The sequence below is a fragment of the Lagopus muta genome, chromosome 1 (assembly GCF_023343835.1).
Source record: "Lagopus muta isolate bLagMut1 chromosome 1, bLagMut1 primary, whole genome shotgun sequence".
NCBI lineage: Eukaryota > Metazoa > Chordata > Aves > Galliformes > Phasianidae > Lagopus > Lagopus muta.
The window spans coordinates 184,604,808-184,626,517 of record NC_064433.1 but is presented as its reverse complement, the minus strand read 5'-3'; the positions used below and the strand labels follow the sequence as shown (position 1 = coordinate 184,626,517).

Sequence of the window (21,710 nt, the reverse complement as noted above, 5' to 3'; positions counted from 1 at the left end):
TAATGATAAATTATGCATCTTGAATCAACCAAACTGTTCTCTAGCCAATACTCTGTGTCTGCTACAGCTTTCCAGACAGCTGCCAGTTTTCCCCAGGAAATAAAGAAGTAGTAATACCAAAATAGTTTTTAATTCCTACAATATGCTGTCAAAGAGCAGTGCTGTGTTTAAGACATTGTATCTCAGGAGTCAGCTTGAAATAAGTAGGTTTTTCTGGAAAGGCAAAATTCAACTTTTCAGGGAAATACATGATATTTGTATTATATATAATAAGATTAAAATATTTTATGTGTTTTAAGGCTAGAATTTTGAAAAGATCCAAGGAGAGCCTCCTATGAAGAGCAGCCAAGTGATGCGCAGCTCAAATGTGACTAGCCTGATAGAATATGAAGGCTTACTCTGTGGGGTGTTGAGTGATTAATGGAGCATACTGATGGCTTAACATTTGTTTTGCTAATTTTCACTTTTCTCTCAAAACAGTTGATAGCAGAAGATCTGGACAGTCCTTCCAATGGCCAAATTCATTTTTCCATAGTGAGTGGTGATCAAGACAATGAATTTTCAGTTGATCCTGGTTCAGGACTTGTGAAAGTTAAAAAGAAATTGGATAGAGAAAGGGTAAGATGTGAGATTTCTTGACTTACAACGGCTTACAGATGTGTGTTAATTTCAACTCTACTGCTAGCCAGTTGTGAAGTAGCTGCTTTTCACTCTGCAGCAATCAGCCTAAGATATTCCAACATCTCTTTCTAACATTCTTCCCCCTTTTCCCACCTCAGACTTTTTCTCAGTCGTATTTCCAGGCCAGCTACCCTGGTAGCATTCTCACTCTGCACCAACACAACTACTGAGGCCAGACTGGGGAAAGAAGCAACCCTGGATTTTTCCTGTGGCAGCTGTTATTGCATTAATGAGCTACCTCTCTTCTGTGCCTGCAAGCACAAGCTTGCAGCATTGTATGCAACAGAGGGACCACGGCAAACTGCGAATTGTGGCACCAAGTACAGAGCTGAGACTTCAGCCATTAATTAGCACTCTGCAAAACATGTCACAAGGGAACTGATGTTATGGAGTAGCCAGGCTGTACCAAAAGAGAAAGAGTGCTTCATTAATCTGATTCTGCTGCTTTGTTTGCTCCCTAGATTCGGGTGATTTATCACCATTTTGCTATAGCTAGCAATTAGCAGCTTTTGGAGAAAAAGAAACAAACAAATACTGTTGCCTGTGCTACAAGCAGGGCAGGAATGTGCTGCATGACTTCAGAAGTCCTGCAACACATGCAAGACTCAAGGATACTTCACTCATGCAGTGCATCTGCAAAACTGGGAAAGCTGATTGCTGTCCCCAGAAAATGGACTCAGCTGGAAAAGCTTCCTGCTGGAAGCAGAGCTACTGCTTAAAACAGGCAAATAATCTTTCTAGGTTATCATACAGGCAGGATTAAATTGCTAGTGATTGGTGACAGAAGGACCTTCCTTGTCCCGCAGAACAAGGAAGTAATAGGCTATACATGTGACAAATTTGCTGTATTTCTTACATGGTTTATTGGTTCTTACATACTTTATTAATATTTTATTTAGTGACTCCATTTGATTTAGCTGAGATATATATGTCTCCTTTCAGACACATGCTTTTACCCTCACTGTCATTGTACATTTCAGGCCAGCTCCTAGATCTGCATTCTCCTAAGTTTTCTTCAGATAAAGTAAGCTGTAGTGTTGTCTTTTATTTTGCTTCCTTTGCACATTTCCTAGACACAAATGTTCTCTTCAGCGGAAATGATACATGATTCCTCATCTGATGTAGATCCCTAATGGCAGTGCTGATTCCCAGGTTTTAGTGGTATCAGGAAGCTCATTTCCAGAGCTCTAATCACGTAGAAACCGTGATTGCTGCCATTTACCTTTCTGGGATCTGTGGAAATGAAAACAAACTCACACAAAATTTCAGAAAGATCTCTGATTTTTAGCAGTAAAAATTAAACATTGAAAGTGAAAAAAAAAAAGGATCAATGCTCAGCCTCAGTTTCTTGATCCTCCATGGTTAAGGATTCTTCCTCCTGACACTGTCAGTACATCCCCATCAAATCACACACTTCTTTGACCCTGTAATCCACCTAAGAATCTTTCCTTTTCTTTAACTTGGTCCCATAGCTCAGAAGAGCCACCTTGCTTCATACACTTAGCCTGCCTTCCTCTCTCCTACCCCGGCAGCTTTTACTTCTGTGTCCCTTTGGATTTCCTCCCGCCCTAAAAAGCTCCGTTAGTTTTTCTTCATTTCACTCTGTGGGGCCATGTTTTACCCCTTCCTGGTGCTTTATCTGACATGTGGTTCATCCTTTGTTCCCCCTGCGCTGAAAGCTTCATGGGCAGACATATCAGCAGCTCTCCCTGGGGATCCAAGAGCTCTATACAGTAAAAGGCAGTTGTAAGACATAAGGAGGCCAACATAAGGATGCACTTTGTGAAATCACACTGTCATCCATAAGCAGCACATAGACAGATCTTTTCCAAATTGTCACACACGCTCACACTTTGTGCACGTGCCCATATGTGCATAGAGGGTCTGTGGGTGCCACAGCCGGTGGGATGCACTGAGCTACCCACACCATGCTGAGCTGTCTGTGGCAGTTGCGAACAAGACTCAAAAAATCCCTTATCTTCTACAGTACTGTAGCCTTTTGCTACAAGGAATATGTTGTTCATAGTGATCTCAAATGTTTTCCAGTATGCTTAATCCAACTGCCCATTAACTTTTTTGGAGGGGCTCCTTTACTATCTGAAACAGTTTGTGTCAAATTGAGGCTTCTCCTCCTAAGTACTCAATATCTTATCCTGGAATTAGTTTGCATACCCCAGTTGACCTAGGCTGAGCTTGGATATTATTCATCATTCGACTTTTGTCTATCCCTTTGTTTTCAGCTGATACAGTTATTTTAATATAGTGAAGCTGTTAGGTTTATTGATAGCCTTATAAACCAGAGTTTGGGGCAGTCTGGCAGTAAACAGGATAATGTTATACAAAGGGCAGGAAAGGTAATGAGGCCAGACAGCTTTCCTTAGAATATGGTTGGTGGTGTACTGGATGTAAAGAACACAAGTTAAAATTTAGGACCGCTTTCATGATGATTTAATATTTTCACCTTTTTGCAGATATCTGGTTATTCATTGGTTATTCAGGCAAGAGACAGTGGAACCCCTCCTCTGTCTTCATCTGTGACGGTCAACGTGGACATTTCTGATGTGAACGATAACAGCCCTGTGTTTACTCCAGCTAATTATACAGCTGTAATTCAAGTAAGTTTATCTTGCACATCAAAAACTTCTCTGACTTTTAAAATACAAAAGCATTTGGTTTCAGTTAAGCAGCTTTTGATGATTTATCTGCCAAAGATGTATCAAATGATCTTATTCAAAAGAAAGTATAAACACTTCTTTTCTGGCCGTTTGCTCAGATTCTGTTTACTGAGACTCCTTAACTTCAGCATCCATCACACGTTTTACTCTATATCCATGTTGCACCAGGAAATGTTCTCTAGCCTCAAAAATTCTGAGCTGGTATGAGCTTGCACTTGTCCATGCCTTGCTTGGGATGCAAGTCCTAGTGGTTAGGCAGTCCTGGCCAGACAGGCTCCACTGGGTGCTTCTGTCTCTAGTAGTAGTCCTTGGTGTACAAATGATGCCAAAGCAATGCCACAGTGAAATGGCATCTTGGCCAAAAAGCTTTTACTTGTATATTCTTGATAGCAAAACGTGGTATTTTATCATTGTGATAAGATGTATCATTTTAATCCTTTTCTTTATACGCTGTGTATACGTGTAAAGGAAAATAAACCAGTGGGCACAAGCATTTTGCAGCTGGTAGTGACAGACAAAGACTCTTTTCACAATGGCCCTCCTTTTACCTTCACCATCCTCACTGGCAATGAAGAGGAGGAGTTTACACTGGACCCTAACGGTGTCTTGAGATCTGCAGTCATCTTCAGACACATGGTTGCAACCGAATATGTGCTCTGCGTGCAGGTATGCCTTCATTTTTTGCATCTGCACAGAAAGAAAAAACTCATAGTGTCAGGTCATGTGTATGTTGCTGTCTGGGTTGGTTTTAATTGACTTTAGTCTGTGAGCAAATACCATGCATTCCATTTTACATGTGCACAATATTGTATATTTCTTTTGATGTCCTTAAACCCAATTTCATGTAAATATAAATAGGTAGCCAGCCACCTTTCCAATCTTCTCTGCATGAAATGGATTTTCTGAGCAGCAGCAGTTATGATTTAAGATTTTCATCTTTTTTTTCTGTAGCTTAGAGAAGAAAATAAGCAAAAATGCATTATGTACATATAAATATACCACGGAACGAGTGACAGCAAAATATTGTTCTAGGAAGGAAAATCACTTCTCCTTTTAAGTCATAAATTTAATCAAAAATTTTTGGAACCTGACCAAAAATTCATGAAATCACATTTCCAAGGTCAGCTTAGCTCTTAGGGAGTGTAAAAGGAAGACATGAAATAGAAGGCCAGCTCAAACTTAGCTCCAGAGTCATTGTTGAGGAACTTTTTAACCAGAGTAGCTATAAATCCAGCAATAATTTGCCCATTTCTCAGGCCTGCATAGGAAAACATAGTAGAGTTCAGTAAGTATGCAGGTCCATGCAATTCCATTGAAATGGAATGTGGTCCTACAATCTAAGTCTGAAAATACAACCATTCTCAACATGCTGTGCTGGAGTTAATCTAATTAGAGCCTAACTGCTCTTTTACACCTACTTTTAATGGTGTTTGTAGCAATAACAATCTCACCGAGTTACAATTCAAAAATACAAGTTCTAATGTCAATCAGCAGTTCAAATCAAAGGGACAGCTTACAAGTTTGCCATTTAATATTCTTGCAATCTTATTTTTTGAGCCGCGTAGGAAAAGAAAAATAAAATCATTTTTCATTCCTGCTATGTTCTCATCCAAAAATATCTGCTTTCAGGACTATTTACTAGCCAAACTTCCAATATTACCAAAATTGGAATTAAGTTCAAGCAGCATCCTCAGCTACATACATCCAAGTATGTCATATTAATGAAGCATTAACCAGTCTGCAATCACAGAGATGCACCAAAACATTCAGAAAACCACGCGGTTGGATTAGCCTGATTCCTCCCAGTATTATTTTTTTAGGGATTCCTTCAGTGAAAACATATTTTGCAATTTTCTGTTGTGTATAAAGCATAGAATTTTTTTCTTTCCATTTATGTGTACCGCAGTGCTGCTTCCCTCTTTCCACCATCAGATTCCTCCTCTGTGTTGTGCTTATTAAAAAAGTAGTGTTAAAGTTGAAAGTGGAATGTGGAATAATCTCTGCATGTATGTGTATCTGTGCACATGCACATAAAATATTTTCTAAAATTCTCTACAAAGCCCTGGTAGGAGCCATGATTTTGAGTGCCTCAGAGTTACTAATCCTTTCCTAGTAATGTCCATATTGGTACTGCCATCCTGCCTGTTGTTTTTCTTCAGTGAGTAGATTTTCCTCCCTGTATCCAAATGCAAACATCTTTCAACGTGTGCTACATCTGTGATTTTTTCATCATATGTTCTTCTCTGAAGCAAGTGAATGCATGCACTAGTATATCTTCATATTGACTTCAGTGAAGCATTTTCCTTACTACAAGAAAGAGCACTGATTCAAGTTTGCACACTTTTCTGTCAAGATAGCCTTGGATTTTTTGTCATACTTGCTCTTTACTCTATAAAAAAGTGCAGATGCTATCATACGTGCTCTGGGTCATGCAGTCATCTGTCCAAGTGTAGTGCTTCTCTCGTATTTTATCGTTAGTAACAGCACAAGCACCCTATTTCACTTTTGGAGGGTGATAAATTTTATTTTATTTTCAAGCATGATTCTTGGGACGCTTCAGAGAAAGTCACACAGAGTGCTTGAGGAAAACTCTCAACTCCCTCGCATCCACATAGGCTTAGCAAGGTCTGAGGCACTTCAGAGCAACACAGAAACTGCTGCTGGTATTGCACTGGGATGCAGCCTATTTTCCAGGGTAGAAGAGAGCCCAAACTCACTTGGTGTAAAATATACCACATTCAGATGGCTTTGCTGTGAAGGGGACAAGTGATAGCTGTGGGATTCTGGGAACTTTTCACATTGAGTAATGAGACACAGTGCTGACACATTTCTGTCTGCAATTCACTTAGATAAGATATCTGTGTTTCCCTAAAGAGTTTTTAAGTTTCACTGCTAAAAAAAGATGGCACATTTCTTTACATATGTATTTTGCAAATGCATTTGGGAAGTTCTTTTGAGAGGTCTTCAGAATTACTGTTGCTGTGAAAATCATATAGCAGGAAGTCTAGAATGCATGTAGCAAAAAGTTCTACTTGTCAGCTGCATTATACATATATATTATATTTTGTTGTTTGGTTGTTGTTTTAATTATATTAGGCCAAAGACTCTGGGAAGCCTCAGCAGGTTTCCCACACCTACGTTCAGGTGAGGGTTATTGAAGAAAGCATCCACAAGCCAACTGCCATTCCACTGGAGATTTTCATTGTCACCATGGAAGATGATTTTCCAGGTGGAGTCATTGGAAAAATTCACGCCACGGATCAGGATGTGTATGATGTCCTCACTTACACACTAAAATCAGAGCAGAAAAGTTTGTTCAAGGTTAATAATCACGACGGGAAGATCATTGCCCTAGGGGGGCTCGATAACGGCAAGTACATCCTCAATGTGTCTGTCAGTGATGGCCGCTTCCAGGTCCCCATTGATGTTGTGGTCCACGTTGAGCAATTACTTCAGGAAATGCTGCAGAACACCGTCACCATCCGCTTCGAGAACGTTTCTCCAGAAGACTTTGTGGGCCTTCACATGCATGGCTTCAGGCGCACCTTGCGGAACGCGGTGCTGTCTCAGAAACAAGACAGCCTGCACATCATCAGCATTCAGCCAGTGGCAGGCAGCAATCAGCTCGACATGCTATTTGCAGTTCAGATGCACAGCGGCGGTTTCTATAAGCCTGCCTTTTTGATTCAGAAGCTTACCAATGCCAGGAGACACTTGGAAAATGTGATTCGTATTTCTGCTATCTTGGAGAAGAATTGCTCTGGACTGGATTGTCAGGAACAACACTGTGAACAAAGTCTATCTATTGATTCCCATTCCCTGATGACCTACAGCACGGCAAGAATTAGTTTTGTGTGCCCCCGCTTTTACCGGAATGTGCGCTGCATGTGCAATGGTGAGTACTGCTCCCCCCGTCCTCACACATTATGCGATAGGATCGGTTTTATGCTGCTGATGCAGATTAGAAAGGGCATTTCAATTCAGCCCGTTAAAGCACGACTGGCTGATGTATTTCTCAGGCTCAGGAAGAATTGTTCGTGTTTACTGATGTAAATGGAAGTTGGTGAACTTTGGCCTTGTGTGACAAAGACTGCTTTCCTGGAAGATCCGAGCCATCAGCAAACTTCCAAGGGAGGGAAAGGAAGGGGAGGAGAAAGGAGAGGAGTGGGAGCTTAGTGGTTTCCCACTCAGTTCACCACCATTCCATCACAGAATCAAATCACAGAATGGCTTGGGTTGGAAGGGATCTCAAGGATAAAGAATCTCCAGCCCCCCTGCCATAGGCAGGGCCACCAACCTCCACATTTAATACTAGACCAGGCTGCCCAGGGGGCCATCCAATCTGGCCTTGAACAGCTCCAGGAACAGGGCACCCACAACCTCTCTGGAAAGCCTGTTCCAGCACATCACCACTCTCTCTGTAAAGAACTTAACCAATACTGGAATAAACCAGTCACGTGGTTGTGGCAGAGCCACCTGGTCTGCAGTGGTGCACTGGAATCCCCAAGGGAAGGACCCATGACCTAAGCAACACAGGTGCAAGGCACAGTCCATATTTACAGAGAGGAGCGGAAAAACAATGAAATATTTTATTTTGTAACTGATACCAAGCACTATTCCTGATCCTTATTGCTGCATGGGGAGTCAGGACGGGGTTTTGTCCTGATTTCTGCCTCACATTTCACATCCTGATGGCTGCCTTACATTTTATCAGCGATTTCATGGGGTATATATGACAAACAGACTTGGCAGCCAGTCTTCCATGTGGCTCTGTGCTTGGAGAAAAACACTTCAGGCAGTTATAATAATAGTTCTGTTTCTTTTGTTTGCCAAGCTATTTGCTCCTCATTCCACTTCATTTAAGAGCAGAGAAAAAAGCTGCTGTAAAATCAATACATCCAAGTCTCACTCATCTGAAGCACACATGTAGACATACACACACACACAGCCGCATAGGAATTCAGTAGCTGTGTCTCAGTGACCAGCCTTTGTCCCTGCAGCAGTCAGCAGGACTTCATGTCATACCATCAACTTCAGTGGGAATGAAAACAGGCCTTAATGCATAAAGCTGAACCAGCAATCGTTGTGTCCTGCAGCACATGAATAATAATGCCATAGGAGTTCAGTTCTGTAAAAATGTCAGAATTTTCCATCTGTGCTGTTTTCATGTACATTGAAGAGCAGGTTATTTGGTCAGTTTTTAAGTAATAGCATTCTGTGTTCTGAACAGATATTTCTATTATAATAGTACTTGTCTTTTTTGTTACACATGAAAGGCTCTGAAATAAAAAAGGATTTTCCCAGGTTGGAAAGGGACAATGCTGCAATATCCCCAAGCCGAGTCCTGGAGCCAGTGCATCAGCATTGTCTGCAAAACACTTTTTATATTCCCTAACTCACAGCTTTGTCTCGTTTATGTACCCAGAAATCACAAATCCTCATCTCCATAGGGATGGCTATGGCCCTCGCTGTGTCAGAAATTGTTTTTCTGGCAGCCAGGATTTGCACTGTGTATAATTTCATTTCACTACTTATTAAAGTCAATAATGATGTATATTCCCTTCAGAAACTAGTAGTGAGTGGATGTGCCTCGTAATCTGTTAGCCTAGCTCCCAAAATTGGCTTTACAGAGCGGTATGGTTCTGATCCAGCAGCTCTCTCCTTTCTCTCTGCTCAGCACACTTGCACTGAAAGCACAGAAAATCAGCTGGGACAGCGATTTCCCATTTTTTTTCTGTTATGTACCAATCAATCCTCAAAAAATATTTCAGGCTGCCAAAATTACCACCTGTGATCCATAGCCTTGGGACCATCTATCCTGGCCATGAAGCCTGCAGTTGAGAGCCATTGGTGCAGGCATTCCCTGGTCCAGCTGGGAGGCTGGAGGGGTCCCACAGAGCTGAAGCTGCTCTGTGCCCATTTCCCGTGGGAGATACAGATGCTTTGGGGTGGCCTAGTGCACCTCGTGTGCAACAAAAACGTGTCCAGAGCTGCTGATCTAAACATGTAGCTCACTAGGCAGATGAAAGCCTTGGTGCTTGTTACTTGTACAGAGATAAGAGACCTTGTTAGGAAGTTAAAAAAAAAACAAAAAAACAACAACATGATTTGCCCTTCTCAACGTTAGTTAATACTTCATGCACTTTAATTTTTTTAATCAAAAGAGCCACGAGAAGGGCCTTGCTCTTTAGATAAATACAGACACATACTGTGTTTTGTCACTTAGGAGGTTGACACAGACTTCTGAGGATATATTAATTAGAGAACTTGGGTATGGCACTACTTTTGTGAAGAGTAGGCTCAGTGAAAGAGTCAGAAAAATCCAAATACTTCCTTTGATCAGACAAATCCAAATGCTTCTTTTGATCCTTTGTACATGGACATAAATGTGGCAAAGCAAGAAAAAGAGCAGAGAATAGTGGAATACACCTATTGTGCTTCCTTTTACAGGAATGCATTAGCAAGATATTATCAATATAATAAAAGCATTATACTTTCTTTGTTACTAGGATAGTTTAACGATCCAGTCCAGTAAATATTAATAGCTTGAAATATGACAAACCCATTAAAAATATTCCATATGTTTTCAGTGGTTTGATTCAATTATAACCCAGAGAAGCTTGAATTTGAGCTAATTCACTCATTCTTGAAATATGTATCATACTTGGAGAGATTTTCCCACTGGCAGATGTCATAGATATGCACAATTTATGCGTGCCAGCTGTGCATAGCTTACCTAGATTACCTTTGTGAGCAAACAGAGTTATCTAACATAAAAATGCAGGGAGACTGTAAAGCAGGCAGTGTGTGAACTTGTGAGGATCAGCAGCTCCGTTCTGGAAGGGTAAGTTCGAAGGTTCAGGGGTATCAATCTAAGCCTTTAAAATCAATAAAATTGAACTATAATTTTTTTCCAGTAACAGACTGTCTCCTTAGATTTCTGGCTCTTCTGCTTGTGTTTATATGAAAAATATTATAACAAACTGGGATTTCAGTGTAGCTACAGGGGCTATGCAATTGCCAATCCCCCATCACATGACATAAGGTATGAAAACATCTGTCAATGTTTGTGGGAAGCAAAGACAGGAGGACCAGAGTAAATATATATAATAAATAGTTCTCGTGACATTCTCATTTTTCAGAAGCAGAAATCTATTTCAGTTCTTTATTTCTTCATGTGGCAAGGTAATTCTTTTGTGTTAGAACAAAGATGCATGAAATAAGTAGGTTTTCTTGTGGCTGCTTTGCTATAGTGAAATTCCGTGTTACAGTCTTACAAATGGAGGTTCCATTAGTATGTTTATGGGAGAAGATTTGATTGAAATCATCTTGACAAATGTGGGTATATATATACATGTGAGCTGGTCACTCCAGGCCCCATTTCCAGACAGTGGAAAGAATGAAGTTTTTTTTAATGATGTGATAAATCTCTCCCCGAATGTCTAAAATCAGTCAGATGAATCATGCCCTAAAGTTAGAGGAGATGAATTCCATTTCAAGTGTTTAATATGGTTCTGGCTTAATAGTTTGAAAGAATTTTTCTAATAGACTCAGAAGTGTTCAACAAAAGTGCGGACATTCACGTTATTTAATCAAGTGAATAGCAGTCTTGCACCACTTTATCATGAAACCAGGCAATTCAGATTTTATGAAGCCACTTCTAGCGTTTTGTGAATGTTCTGACAAGAAGAAATCATAAACTGTGATGCATTATAAGATCTGGTATTAATATAGGACTTAATCTTGAAAGGTGGTCTACGTCCTCAAAGCACACACTGCCTCTTGAAGACCAGAGTATTTTGCAGCACCAAGATAAGAAATCCAACCCCCATCCTAATACCAGGATTCTGAACTTTGAATCATAGTATTGTTAGAGTTGGAAGGGTCCTCTGAGGACCATGTAGTCCAACTCCCCTGCAATGAACAGGGGCATCCACAGCTGGGTCAGGTTGCCCAGGGCCTTGCCTTGAAATTCTCCAGGGATGTGGCATCAACTGCATCTCTTAGCAGCCTGTTCCAGTGCCTCATCACCCTCACTGCAAAAGATTTTTTCCTTATATCTAACCTAAATCTACCCTCTTTGATCTTGAAACCATTTCCCCTTGCTCTGTCACCACAGACCCTTCTAAAGAGTCTGTCCCCTTCTTTCCTGCAGCTCTGCTTTAGATACTACTGAAAAGCCACTCTCGTGTCACCTAGCAGCTTTCTCTTCTCCAGGCTGAGCAGCCCCAGCTCTCTCAGGCTGTCCTTGTAGGCCTTCCTCTGCTTTCTCTGTTTCCAAGAATCTCACATGTACTGTTGAGCTCTCCTGGCAAGGTAACAAGGAAAAGCAAAGAAGAAATGGTTTGGGAACAAAGACCTTTGCAGATTTATTTGATACATTTGGTTGGTTTGACTTCAGCCCTTCTAACGTTGCACTTGTGTAGGAGGAGACTTTTTCCCTGACAATATTCCCCATTTTAAGACCTACTCTGAGAACACAGCATCTTGTATGAAAGTCATGGGAGACAAAGCATGAAGTGGCACCATGCCTGTAGAATCAAGAGGAATGGAAACTGCTATCTATCACCTGGGTCTTAAGGAAAGCTGTGACTGAACAGTGGTCGATCTTGTCCATTCTTCTAAAACTGAGAAACTCTGATTCATTAGGACACACTGTGCAACTGAGTGCCCTTGAGCTTAATGAAACATGTGGCTGACTTGTGTAGAACAACGTTTGTGGCATATAAATTTATATGTGTGCCATACAAGTTAGAGCTCAACAGGAATACGGATATTGTCTTCCTTCTGCACTTGTGGTGGTTTCACACTCATGGCCAGCTAAAGTCCACCACACCACTTTTTCATGCCCCCTCCTTAAAAGAATAGAGGGAGAAAATATGTTGAACAAAAGGCTCATGAATGGAGATAAGGACAAGGAGATCACTCACCAATTATCTTCAAGGGCCGAACAGCCTCAGTCTCATAAGGAAATAATGTGATTTACTGGACTAGAGCAGTGAGAACTAAAAGAGTGAGCAGTGAGAACTGCAAACTCCTTCCCCCCATCCTACCTCCTCTCCCTGAGCAGTGCAGGACAGTGGGCAATGGGAGCTCTGTTCAGTCCATAATGTTTTGCCTCTGCTACTGCTCCATGGTCCTTCTGTTCTCCACGTGGCTCCCGCCCACAGGATGCCATCCATCCCAAGGGATGCCATCCTTCCCGAACTGAGCCTTCATGGGCTTCCCACAGGCTGCAGCTCTTCAAGCTCCAGCATGGCTCTGTACCTTCATTCAGAGAGGTAAAACTGAAAGTAATTTGTCAAGATCAAATAGGCCACTTCTACCTTCCCTGCCATGCTCTGGGTGAAGCACTGCCATGTATCTCTGGGATACCTTGCAGAGAGCTGCTCTATTAATACTAATGTGAGTTTAAGGGGATTCTGGACTTGCCTACAGAAAAAAAAGTGATCAAATCCATATTTCTTGAACCTCTAATGAATGGCAAATAGACTGTTCTTCAGAGTGGAAATGCAACATTAGAAAAAAATGTTTTTAAAACTCAGGTTGTAAACCTTTGATGTGGACAACACACCCTTGAAGGATTTCACAGTTTTGCTTCGTACAGTTGTGAAATCAAGCCTGAAAATCCGTGTTAGCTCGAGCAATGCAGTAATGCAGATTTGTAACTTCTGTCTTGTATCCGTACAGACAAACACAAAGCATTTCTTCTCCCAGCTCTGAATATTTTAAAACTTTGTTGACAGCTATGAAATCCTGCAGTATGATGAATAAAAAGTTGATTTGCTCGTAGCTTAGCAGAAGAACTATTCTCGGCCTGCCAGGATAAGCAGTTCTTTAGTGTATTCCCAGATATCCTAAATATGTTAAATCCTTTCTGTATATTTTTTGACTGTGGAAAGATGACTCTGAAGTACAAATCAGAGCTTGAATCAGCTAAAAAACTGACAGAGATGGATAGCAATGTAACCTACTGCTTTATTGCTTCACAACAGAGATGCAGTCATAGGTTAGGGGTTATGAATATTTGTGGAGCTTCATTGAGGAAACTCGCTGTCCCTCTCTGCTCCTCACTGATGTGCTGTACAGCTTTCCTCCAATGATTGTCTGCCAGCTGCACTGAGCGTACCTGAACTGCAGCCTCACAAAAGGTGGAAGCCTGTTCAGAGAAGAGAGCTACCATGCACACAGCGTAGTATGGTGTGTTTGTCACACAACAATAAATTAAAAGAGTCTACAGAACCAAGCAAAGCATACAAGCCAGCCAATGGAATATTTAACATACAATATAATTTCAGGAATAATAATTACTTGCTATTGAATTCCAGAGAATCAGTGAAAGAAATAAGCCATAGAAAACAGTGTACTCTTCCTTAAATTCTGTAGACTATATTTGAATAGAATATAATTCTACAGTGTTGAATCCTATTAAATGATATTTTTTTCTTGATTTTATAAGATTTAAGGTGTGGCTGTATATTGGAGCTGTTTTTCCTGCTAATGTTACCTACTAAACCGATTAATAAAGATTGCCATTTTCTGACAGTGCTACAGGCAGAACTGTAAATGGTTTACTGCACAGACCTCTCAAACAAATGTTTGACAAAGGAGAGGAGGATTTTGAAGATTAAATTGACTGTGCTGTACATGAAGCAAGGCATTTACAGTCCTCCCCCCATTTGTAGTCAGCCTATGCCCATTCTGAACCTGCAGCAGCGATTTTTCTTTTTCCAGAAAATACTTATAGTACCAACTAATTTCAGCTGTGCTCTGAATGAGCCCTGCTTGGCTTGTGCTACAGAGTGAAAGCAATAAGTTTCTTCCCTCCATTACTTTGGGAGATGTACTTTATGACAGGTTGATTTCTTCCTGTATAAATTGTAAATAAAATACATATGCTCCAAAAATAAAATAGTATTTGAATACAATTTGAGGTTCTGCAATAAACAAGAACGGCCAATATTCAGAAAGTGATGGGTAGGAAAGGGCTGAAATTCTATCATTAAAATCACCACCTGCATGAGCTACTTTAAATAAATGATTTTGATAAGCAAAAATTCGATTCCAGCAGCTGGCTCTCTCTCAGTTCAAGCCCTGACAGCAAGTCAATAGGAGCAGTGGCATGGATGCCTCTTCCTGCAGTTGAAAAAGTGTACTTTCATAACATTTGCGTACAGACATCCAGAGGTAGAAACTGACCCCAAATGAACTAAATTCTCTATTACAGTCGACAAAGGGTTAACTGTTGAGAAAGTCATAGGAGAATTCCTATATTGAGCATTGGTAGTTGTATTGTGTTTTGCAGTGTAGTACAAAGTGTTTGCAAACATTTTAGGATCGGACAGTTGGAACATTTAGGCACTCTGAAAAGTTGTAGAGAAGTTTTATGCAAGCAGTTTGACACTGATGGGGATTCAGGTAAACCCATGATGTGCTCAGCATGTTGCGTGTTAAAATTTAGCAGGTTTCAAATATCCTTAATGCAATTAAAAAAAAACACTATTCTAAGCAAATTTAAAATACTGTATACAGCTGTTCCTCCATCTTAATACCTTTTTAAAGTTACTAGTAGTTCTGAATTCACACTTTCTTGAGCAAGGTTTGATTCCATAACATGAAATGTGTGTTTTTCTTATTCAGTCTCCTGTGGAACTCTAACTCCCTAAAATTTACTTCCCGTGAGTGTGCTGAGGCTAAAGGAGCACACAGCTTCGAGTAATTTGTTTCCTAGTATCCCCAAACTCCCTGTATGGGAGGCTTTGTGAGTAAATGAGTGACCTGAGCATCACTAATATATAACCGGTTACCATTCAGAACAGCTGGTTCTCATAATGTTTTGCTATGGATTTTAGGGCACCCTTTTAGGAATCATGACAACGTTTTGCTAATTGTCTGAAGAGCATCTCTTCCCTGATTACTTTTGCTTAGCAGTTATTAGCATTATTAAGCCATGCTTGGCTTGTACTGAAGTTTGAGATCAATAATTGTCTTTCTTTTATTACATCTGTGCTGCTAAAGATCCTGTTTCACACTGCGTCCCTGACAGTACTTTAACTTATTGCAGGAGGACTGTGCCCAGGGTCTAACGATCCCTGTCTGGAGAAGCCGTGCCCGGGGGACATGCAGTGTGTGGGGTACGAAGCCAACCGGAGACCTTTCATCTGCCAGTGCCCGCCAGGGAAGCTTGGCGAATGCTCAGGTGCACATCAAAGCGGGAGCGGGGGATGTACTTGAAGAAAAAAGATGTTGTCATTCTTTTGTAGGTAGAGGTGCCACTGAAGTCAATAGAAGATGTACTGTTTAACCTTTCTCAGCACTGGCACTCAGTGTATCTCTTCATAGCAGTTGGCTTTTTACATATAAGGCTGTATGAAGTTTAATGCATAATGCAGTTTCTTGTTGAAACTGACTTGGTTGAATTCCCCAATCAGTAAAACGGGCTACTGAGAAAAATAAAGGGCTGTTTCTAGAGGCTGTTATGCCAGATGTTGTCTTGCCATGGACAGAGCTCTATAGTTAATTTAACTCTTCTGCTTGTAATTTAGATTACCAAAATTCCAGTCTTTATTAATAAAAACACTGCACCATCCCAAAAATCAACTTGCAGGACATTTATTAGTTCTCTGCAGCTGTGTTATTCCCTGGGATACAAAGAGTGTGGTGCAGAGCCTTCCATTGACATCAGTAGTGCCAGGACAGCACAGGGGTGTTTTCTCCAGGAAAACACAGGAAATACTATCTTGTTTCATTGTGATTCTGGGCAGTGCTTGCAGGGAACTGACTGTACAGCTTTGACTGGCATCCACTCACACCTGGCTTTCTACCCATAACTCAACTGCCTGATGTACTTGGCCATTTTGGACTCCCTTTGTTATCAGGTGAGAAGAGATAGATGCGGTCAGGGATAGATAGCCTTAAAAATGCTGAATGCTTGGAAGAAATCACTTTTTTTTAATTATTATTTTTTTGTAAGTTTGGAGAAATAGAGCTATCCCTCTCCTCTGAAAAATAATTTCCTGAAAAAATGCAATATATATTTGTAGTAGGCGCAAGCTTTTTTCCCATCACAGTTGGGTGTTATTTACAAGTTTCTTCCTAAAAATTCTCATTAGCTCTTTAAATTCTTTAATTAGCTTGACAGCTGAGGAATATTTTGTGTGTCACTAAAAGAACATGTGTCTTTTCAAAATGGTTATTTCAGGCCACACTTCCCTTAGCTTTGCTGGGAATAGTTACATTAAATACCGCGTTTCTGAAAACAGCAAGAAAGAGGAGTTCAAGTTGGCTCTACGTCTGCGAACCCTGCAAAGCAATGGGATTATAATGTACACCAGAGCGAATCCCTGTATAATTCTGAAGGTAATTAAAATAACTTATCTTTTCTGCAGTTGTTTTTCTTGATTACATGTTTTCTGTTGGCTCTTGATTTGGGGAATGTTGTTCTCATTTCAGCTGTAGATTGAGAAGATGAAGTCTGATCTGTTTCATACTAACAGGGAAAAACACCAATTTCAAGAGAGTCTGCAACAACAGCAACGAAAATGCAGCTTGTTAGTGGTACTTTACTTGGAAAATGCTCAATTGGTTGCTGTTCATTTTAAGAATATTAAATGTGTTTGCATGCAACAGCTGATCTGCACAAGATGTAAGATTTGTCCATTTACATGACCATATAGTCCAAATAACACATGCTGAAATAGCTTCTCTTCCCATGTGTCCATGCCTATGGTTAGAGAATATGCCCGTGCTGCTGTCAAATTAATTCCAGAACCCAACTGCTTAGAGAACCTCTCCTACTGAATAAATAGATTTCTACACTCTGTGAATTAAAATTGGCTAAAGAGTCATGAAATAGCTGGAGAAAATAGCTGGAGATTGATTGCCAATGATTATTTAATTGATAAGCTTGCTATTCTTTGTTTGGTTTTTGTAGAATGACAGTATCTTCTGGATAGAAAGGGAGTGCTGGGCTCATCCAAGAGCCTGTGTATTAGTATTACTGCTAGAGTCTCCAAGGTACAAAACAAGGATGCTGACTTTCGTAATTCATCCATGTCCTATAATTCAACAGTGGGAGAAATGGCACAATGCCTCTTGTATCTGTATTTGTAATCTTCAGATTTCTTTTAGCTGAATACTTAGGTAATGTTAAAATTGCTAGATGAGTTATTATTGGGCAACAAATGATTGTATAGTTGTTGGACTGAAATATTTCATGCACAGGAATGCTGTCTTTCATTCTCTGAGAATTCTAGCAGTGCTGAGATTTGTACAAGACAAAGCTTATCATAGAATCATAGAATGGCCTGAGTTGAAAAGGACCTCAAAGATCATTTAGTTTCAACCCCCTGCTGTGTGCAGGGTCACCAACTCCTAGATAAGGCTGCCCAGAGCCATATCCAGCCTGGCCTTGAATGCCTCTAGGGATGGGGCATCCACAGCCTATCTGGGCAAAGTTGAAGGCATTTTTTGAAGCCTTCATTGTGGTCGCTCTTGCTATGTATCAGTAAAGAACACTGCAGATTAGTTTTGAAAAACACTTGGGAAAAAAACAAATGGCCCTGCTGAAAGGTACCACTTGAAAACAATAGGAGATGATACGTAGGCAGACTGAAATTGTGTTACAGTGAATACAGCAGAGTTTACTGTATAAAACTGTCATAATTAGGGAGTCAAGAAGGTCAGGACAACGATAATGTAAAAATTGTGACTGTTCTAGATAACATTTTATTTCAAATATTATAAAAGAGAGGACTGCAGTGGAAGCATACTATGTACCTTTCCATCTAGCTTATTTCAAGTGATTAAATTATTACAATTTTTGTTACCATTGGTATTATACCGAATTTTATGGAAAGTGTGGATGGATGTAAGAGCACTGACCTTTGCTGCGGTGAAAAGTAAAGGGATTTCCACAGCAAAATCCTATACACCATTTATCAGGGCTTTGTTCAGGGAAGTAGCCCTGAGCCCCCAAGTAATTCAGGCTTTAAGAGAAAGCATGCTGAGAATCATAGTTGCTTCAGTTAAGCCAACCACTTAAGTCTACATGGAAACCAGGCATCACATGAAGCTCATTTGACGGTATGCTAGGAACAGACCTAGTTGCTGGGATTCAGTACTGGCATTTTCCTTCCCTCTTCTGCCACCTGTATTCCCATATGACCTGGATAGTGCTTCAGGCTAAAAATGGGAGATATGTTGATGTTAATGGGCTGAGCTCAGGCTGTTCAACTCGTGGAGACGTTCCCTAATGTTTGGCTTGTAGGCAACCAAATGGAAAATTCCATTTGAAGTTGGGAATTTTGATTAATCTGTGGTATTATTACATAAAAATAAATGAGAGCCAGTCATTGCAGTTCTCTGGGTTGGGTTCATAGTTACAGGTTTGAAATTTTGTGGGCTTGGTCATGGTTCCCACAATCAGTTAATCATTTTGCTTTGAAAGATACTGGGAATAAAGAACGGTAATTGAAGGAGCAGTGACAAGAGCAGTTGACATTCTGCTCCTGTCTCACAGGTTAACTTCTTTTTGCTTCCTAGTTGTTAAGGAAGGATTTCCAGATCTGAACCCACCTCATAGCATTTAACAAAGATCTTTGAACACCTCACACGTTCAACAGGAAAGGTCCAGTGTTATCTGTGCAGTGCTATAGATGCAAGAGTGCCACTATCTCCAATGCATCAGGCAGGGAATGACACCAGAAAATCCCTGCTTAAAGCCTTGAACTTTGTTTTTCATCTTTTAGATTAGGGAAGGACTTGCTGTTGTAGTGGGTAGGTCCTTTTACCCAGGTCTGGCCCTTAGATTGTTTAAGCAAGAGATTTAAAGAGGAGCATTACATGTGATGTGTTTGTGGAGATGTGGCTTTACCTCATCAGGAATTGCTAATTTTGTTCATGAAGCTCATTTAGCAAAGTAACTTCAGACTAAGATCTTATAAATGTTCATTGTGGCAGACAACAGGTGCTGTGCTCAAGGGATGTAGCCATAGCAGGGCTCTTCAAGGATATCACCTATCTCATGTACTGCACTTTGGGATCTCTTACTAAGATGCTTCCAACTAAGTTAGCCTTAAACTTTGCTAGCATGTATTTTCATTTGTAACCCAGAGGTTGAGCTTTGTTTTTTTTTTCATTTAAATAGATACGTATGTTGCAGGATAGGGAGGCACTCAGAAATGAGACCATTAAGTAGATTAATTAGCGGTCTATAAATGTGAAGTTGTTATCATTTGAGCATTGCTTTCAATTAAATTAAACATGAGGAGAAGCTTTCCAAATAGAGGATAAAAAATGGGATCTTGTGCTCTTTTGAGCACCCTGGCACCACTCCAGCAAAGCACTTAATCACTTGCTTAACTTCCTGTATTTGAAGGCAATTGGAACGACTCACATAACTTAATTTTGAGCATGTACTTAAGTGTCTTGATGGTTTAGCAGCAGAGGGCCTAGTACCAACACTGAGCCCAAACAAAGGTAGAGCTGGAAGAAGTTTAGACCCATCTTGTAGTACGAACCCATGGGAGAACAGGCAGAAAACAACAGCACTGCTAGAGAATGTGGTGGCATTGATTTTTTCAAGCAAGTCCCCTCCATTGCAGTCTATTTAAAATTTAATGCTGCAATATGGTTTTCACTGTTTAAATGACCAGCTTAATTTGGGGATCTCATACATTTATGATAACTCTAGGGATGGAAATATTTCATAATCATAACACAGTGTCCTTGGATGAATTATCAATTCTGTAGAGCAAACTGCTTGCTGAAAGCCTACCAGTTACACTGTGTTGATGCAATATAATAAGGGTGTTATTTATTCAGCTGTTTCAAATAAAGCAACTCATCCATCGATTTTGAGAGGCTGGCCAGTTTTTCATTGTTCACTCTTGCTTTTAAGACAATTGGAAAAAAATGAGTTGTAGGTGGATGGCTTTTTCTTCTCTGGAAGGATTTCATGTGCATAAAACAGTATAACCATTTCCAAAGTCCATATGTGATGCTCCAGACAGAGCTTCTATCTGGAAAAAATAAGAGTTAACAATTTAAAGCACATTGAGGCCATTCCAGCTGAAAATTACACAAATAATTAATTTTTTTTAAAGGAGTATAATTGAGATTCAATTTGATTTTTAGAATTTAAAGTATTAAAAACAGGTAAAGGAAGAGTTTATCTTCATGCCAGAAATGTAGCTATTTAATAGTAAAAGGCATATGTTCTTCCATCCAGACAGTTAATAGGAAACTTTGCATGGTTTAGTTAAGTGTGTATTATTCGTTTGAATGCGTTACTGCTGCATGGCTTATGCTGGGTAAGGCTGAAGCTTGGATATGATCCCAGCTATGGCTGGAGTTGAAACAAGTAACGTTTTAATTAAATATACTGTTTTACACAAACAAACCCAAAATGTAATTCAGCTAACGAAATATTTCCCCAGATAGATTAGTAGGCAGCGCACTGTATCCGTGGTGTGTGACTGCAGATGGACTGTGAGAGCCTAACGTGGTCTCAGAAGAACCATTTGATCTTTTTATTACCTATGTTGATACACAAACATGGGCGTTAGCCAAACATCTTAGCCAGGCTAATATTCTAATATAATTTACAATATGTGTTTGGCTCCATTTTGCTCACTGAATGAAACTGTTGAAATGTAACAGATTGCATCACCTTTTGGAGCCTTCTCTGTTCTTTGTACTTCTCCACTCATTTTGTGTAGGTGAGGAGCTCTGTGTCTATAATAACATACGTCTTTAAGTGGGTATTAACCTCAGTTTCCTAAAGTATATAATGAGAGACAGTGTAACTAAGCCCAGAAGGATGTGGGCAGCTGAAAGCTTGGTGGGCCTCTCATGGGATTTTCATACAGTTTGTTTTACATGTAACTCATTTGATCAGAAGTTAACTTAAAGTTCAGCTTTTCTTGGTTCCAAGATCCAAGCTATTAAGCTAAGATTCCCCCATGAGGATGAAGCAGTGCCACAACCTCACAGTGGTTATGCAGAATTGTGGGAACACCAGAGATTAACTGCTGAATTGAAGATCTGTGGTTGACTTCTCCACGCTTAGGAGAAGAGATGTCGTTTTGCCCTTTTAAGTGGAGAACCCTTCTCTTCCCTAACCAGCCGGGCTGCTAAGCAGGCAAGATAGGAGCTCTTTAGGGTTCCTCACTCTTGCTAGAGGCACAGGGCCAGCAGAGAACAAACATTTCCTTCCTGCCCTGCTATAGCAAGGTCTATGACCATCCATTTAATGAGAGCAATCTTATGGTCCCAGTGCTAGGGGGCCCTGAGCATGTCAGAGTCTTTAATGTGCTTATCCGTAAAGCACTGGTGTGAGGGAGGGAAATGACG

At 40.4% G+C, this 21,710-nt stretch overlaps 1 protein-coding gene across 11 annotated transcripts in view; it reads left to right on the top strand.

Annotated features, from left to right (window-relative positions):
• Positions 1–21,710, top strand: part of FAT3 (FAT atypical cadherin 3) — a 479,929-nt gene that overhangs the window by 426,947 nt on the left and 31,272 nt on the right. For 10 of the 11 annotated variants that reach the window (XM_048949082.1, XM_048949052.1, XM_048949072.1 and 7 more), the window contains 6 exons: positions 481–618; positions 3,153–3,296; positions 3,825–4,022; positions 6,453–7,251; positions 15,421–15,555; positions 16,558–16,715. In XM_048949082.1, the coding sequence (XP_048805039.1) occupies positions 481–618; positions 3,153–3,296; positions 3,825–4,022; positions 6,453–7,251; positions 15,421–15,555; positions 16,558–16,715 (1,572 nt within the window). Of the gene's footprint in view, positions 1–480; positions 619–3,152; positions 3,297–3,824; positions 4,023–6,452; positions 7,252–15,420; positions 15,556–16,557; positions 16,716–21,710 lie in introns of those variants that run through there. The other variant, XR_007377791.1, reaches the window with a different exon arrangement.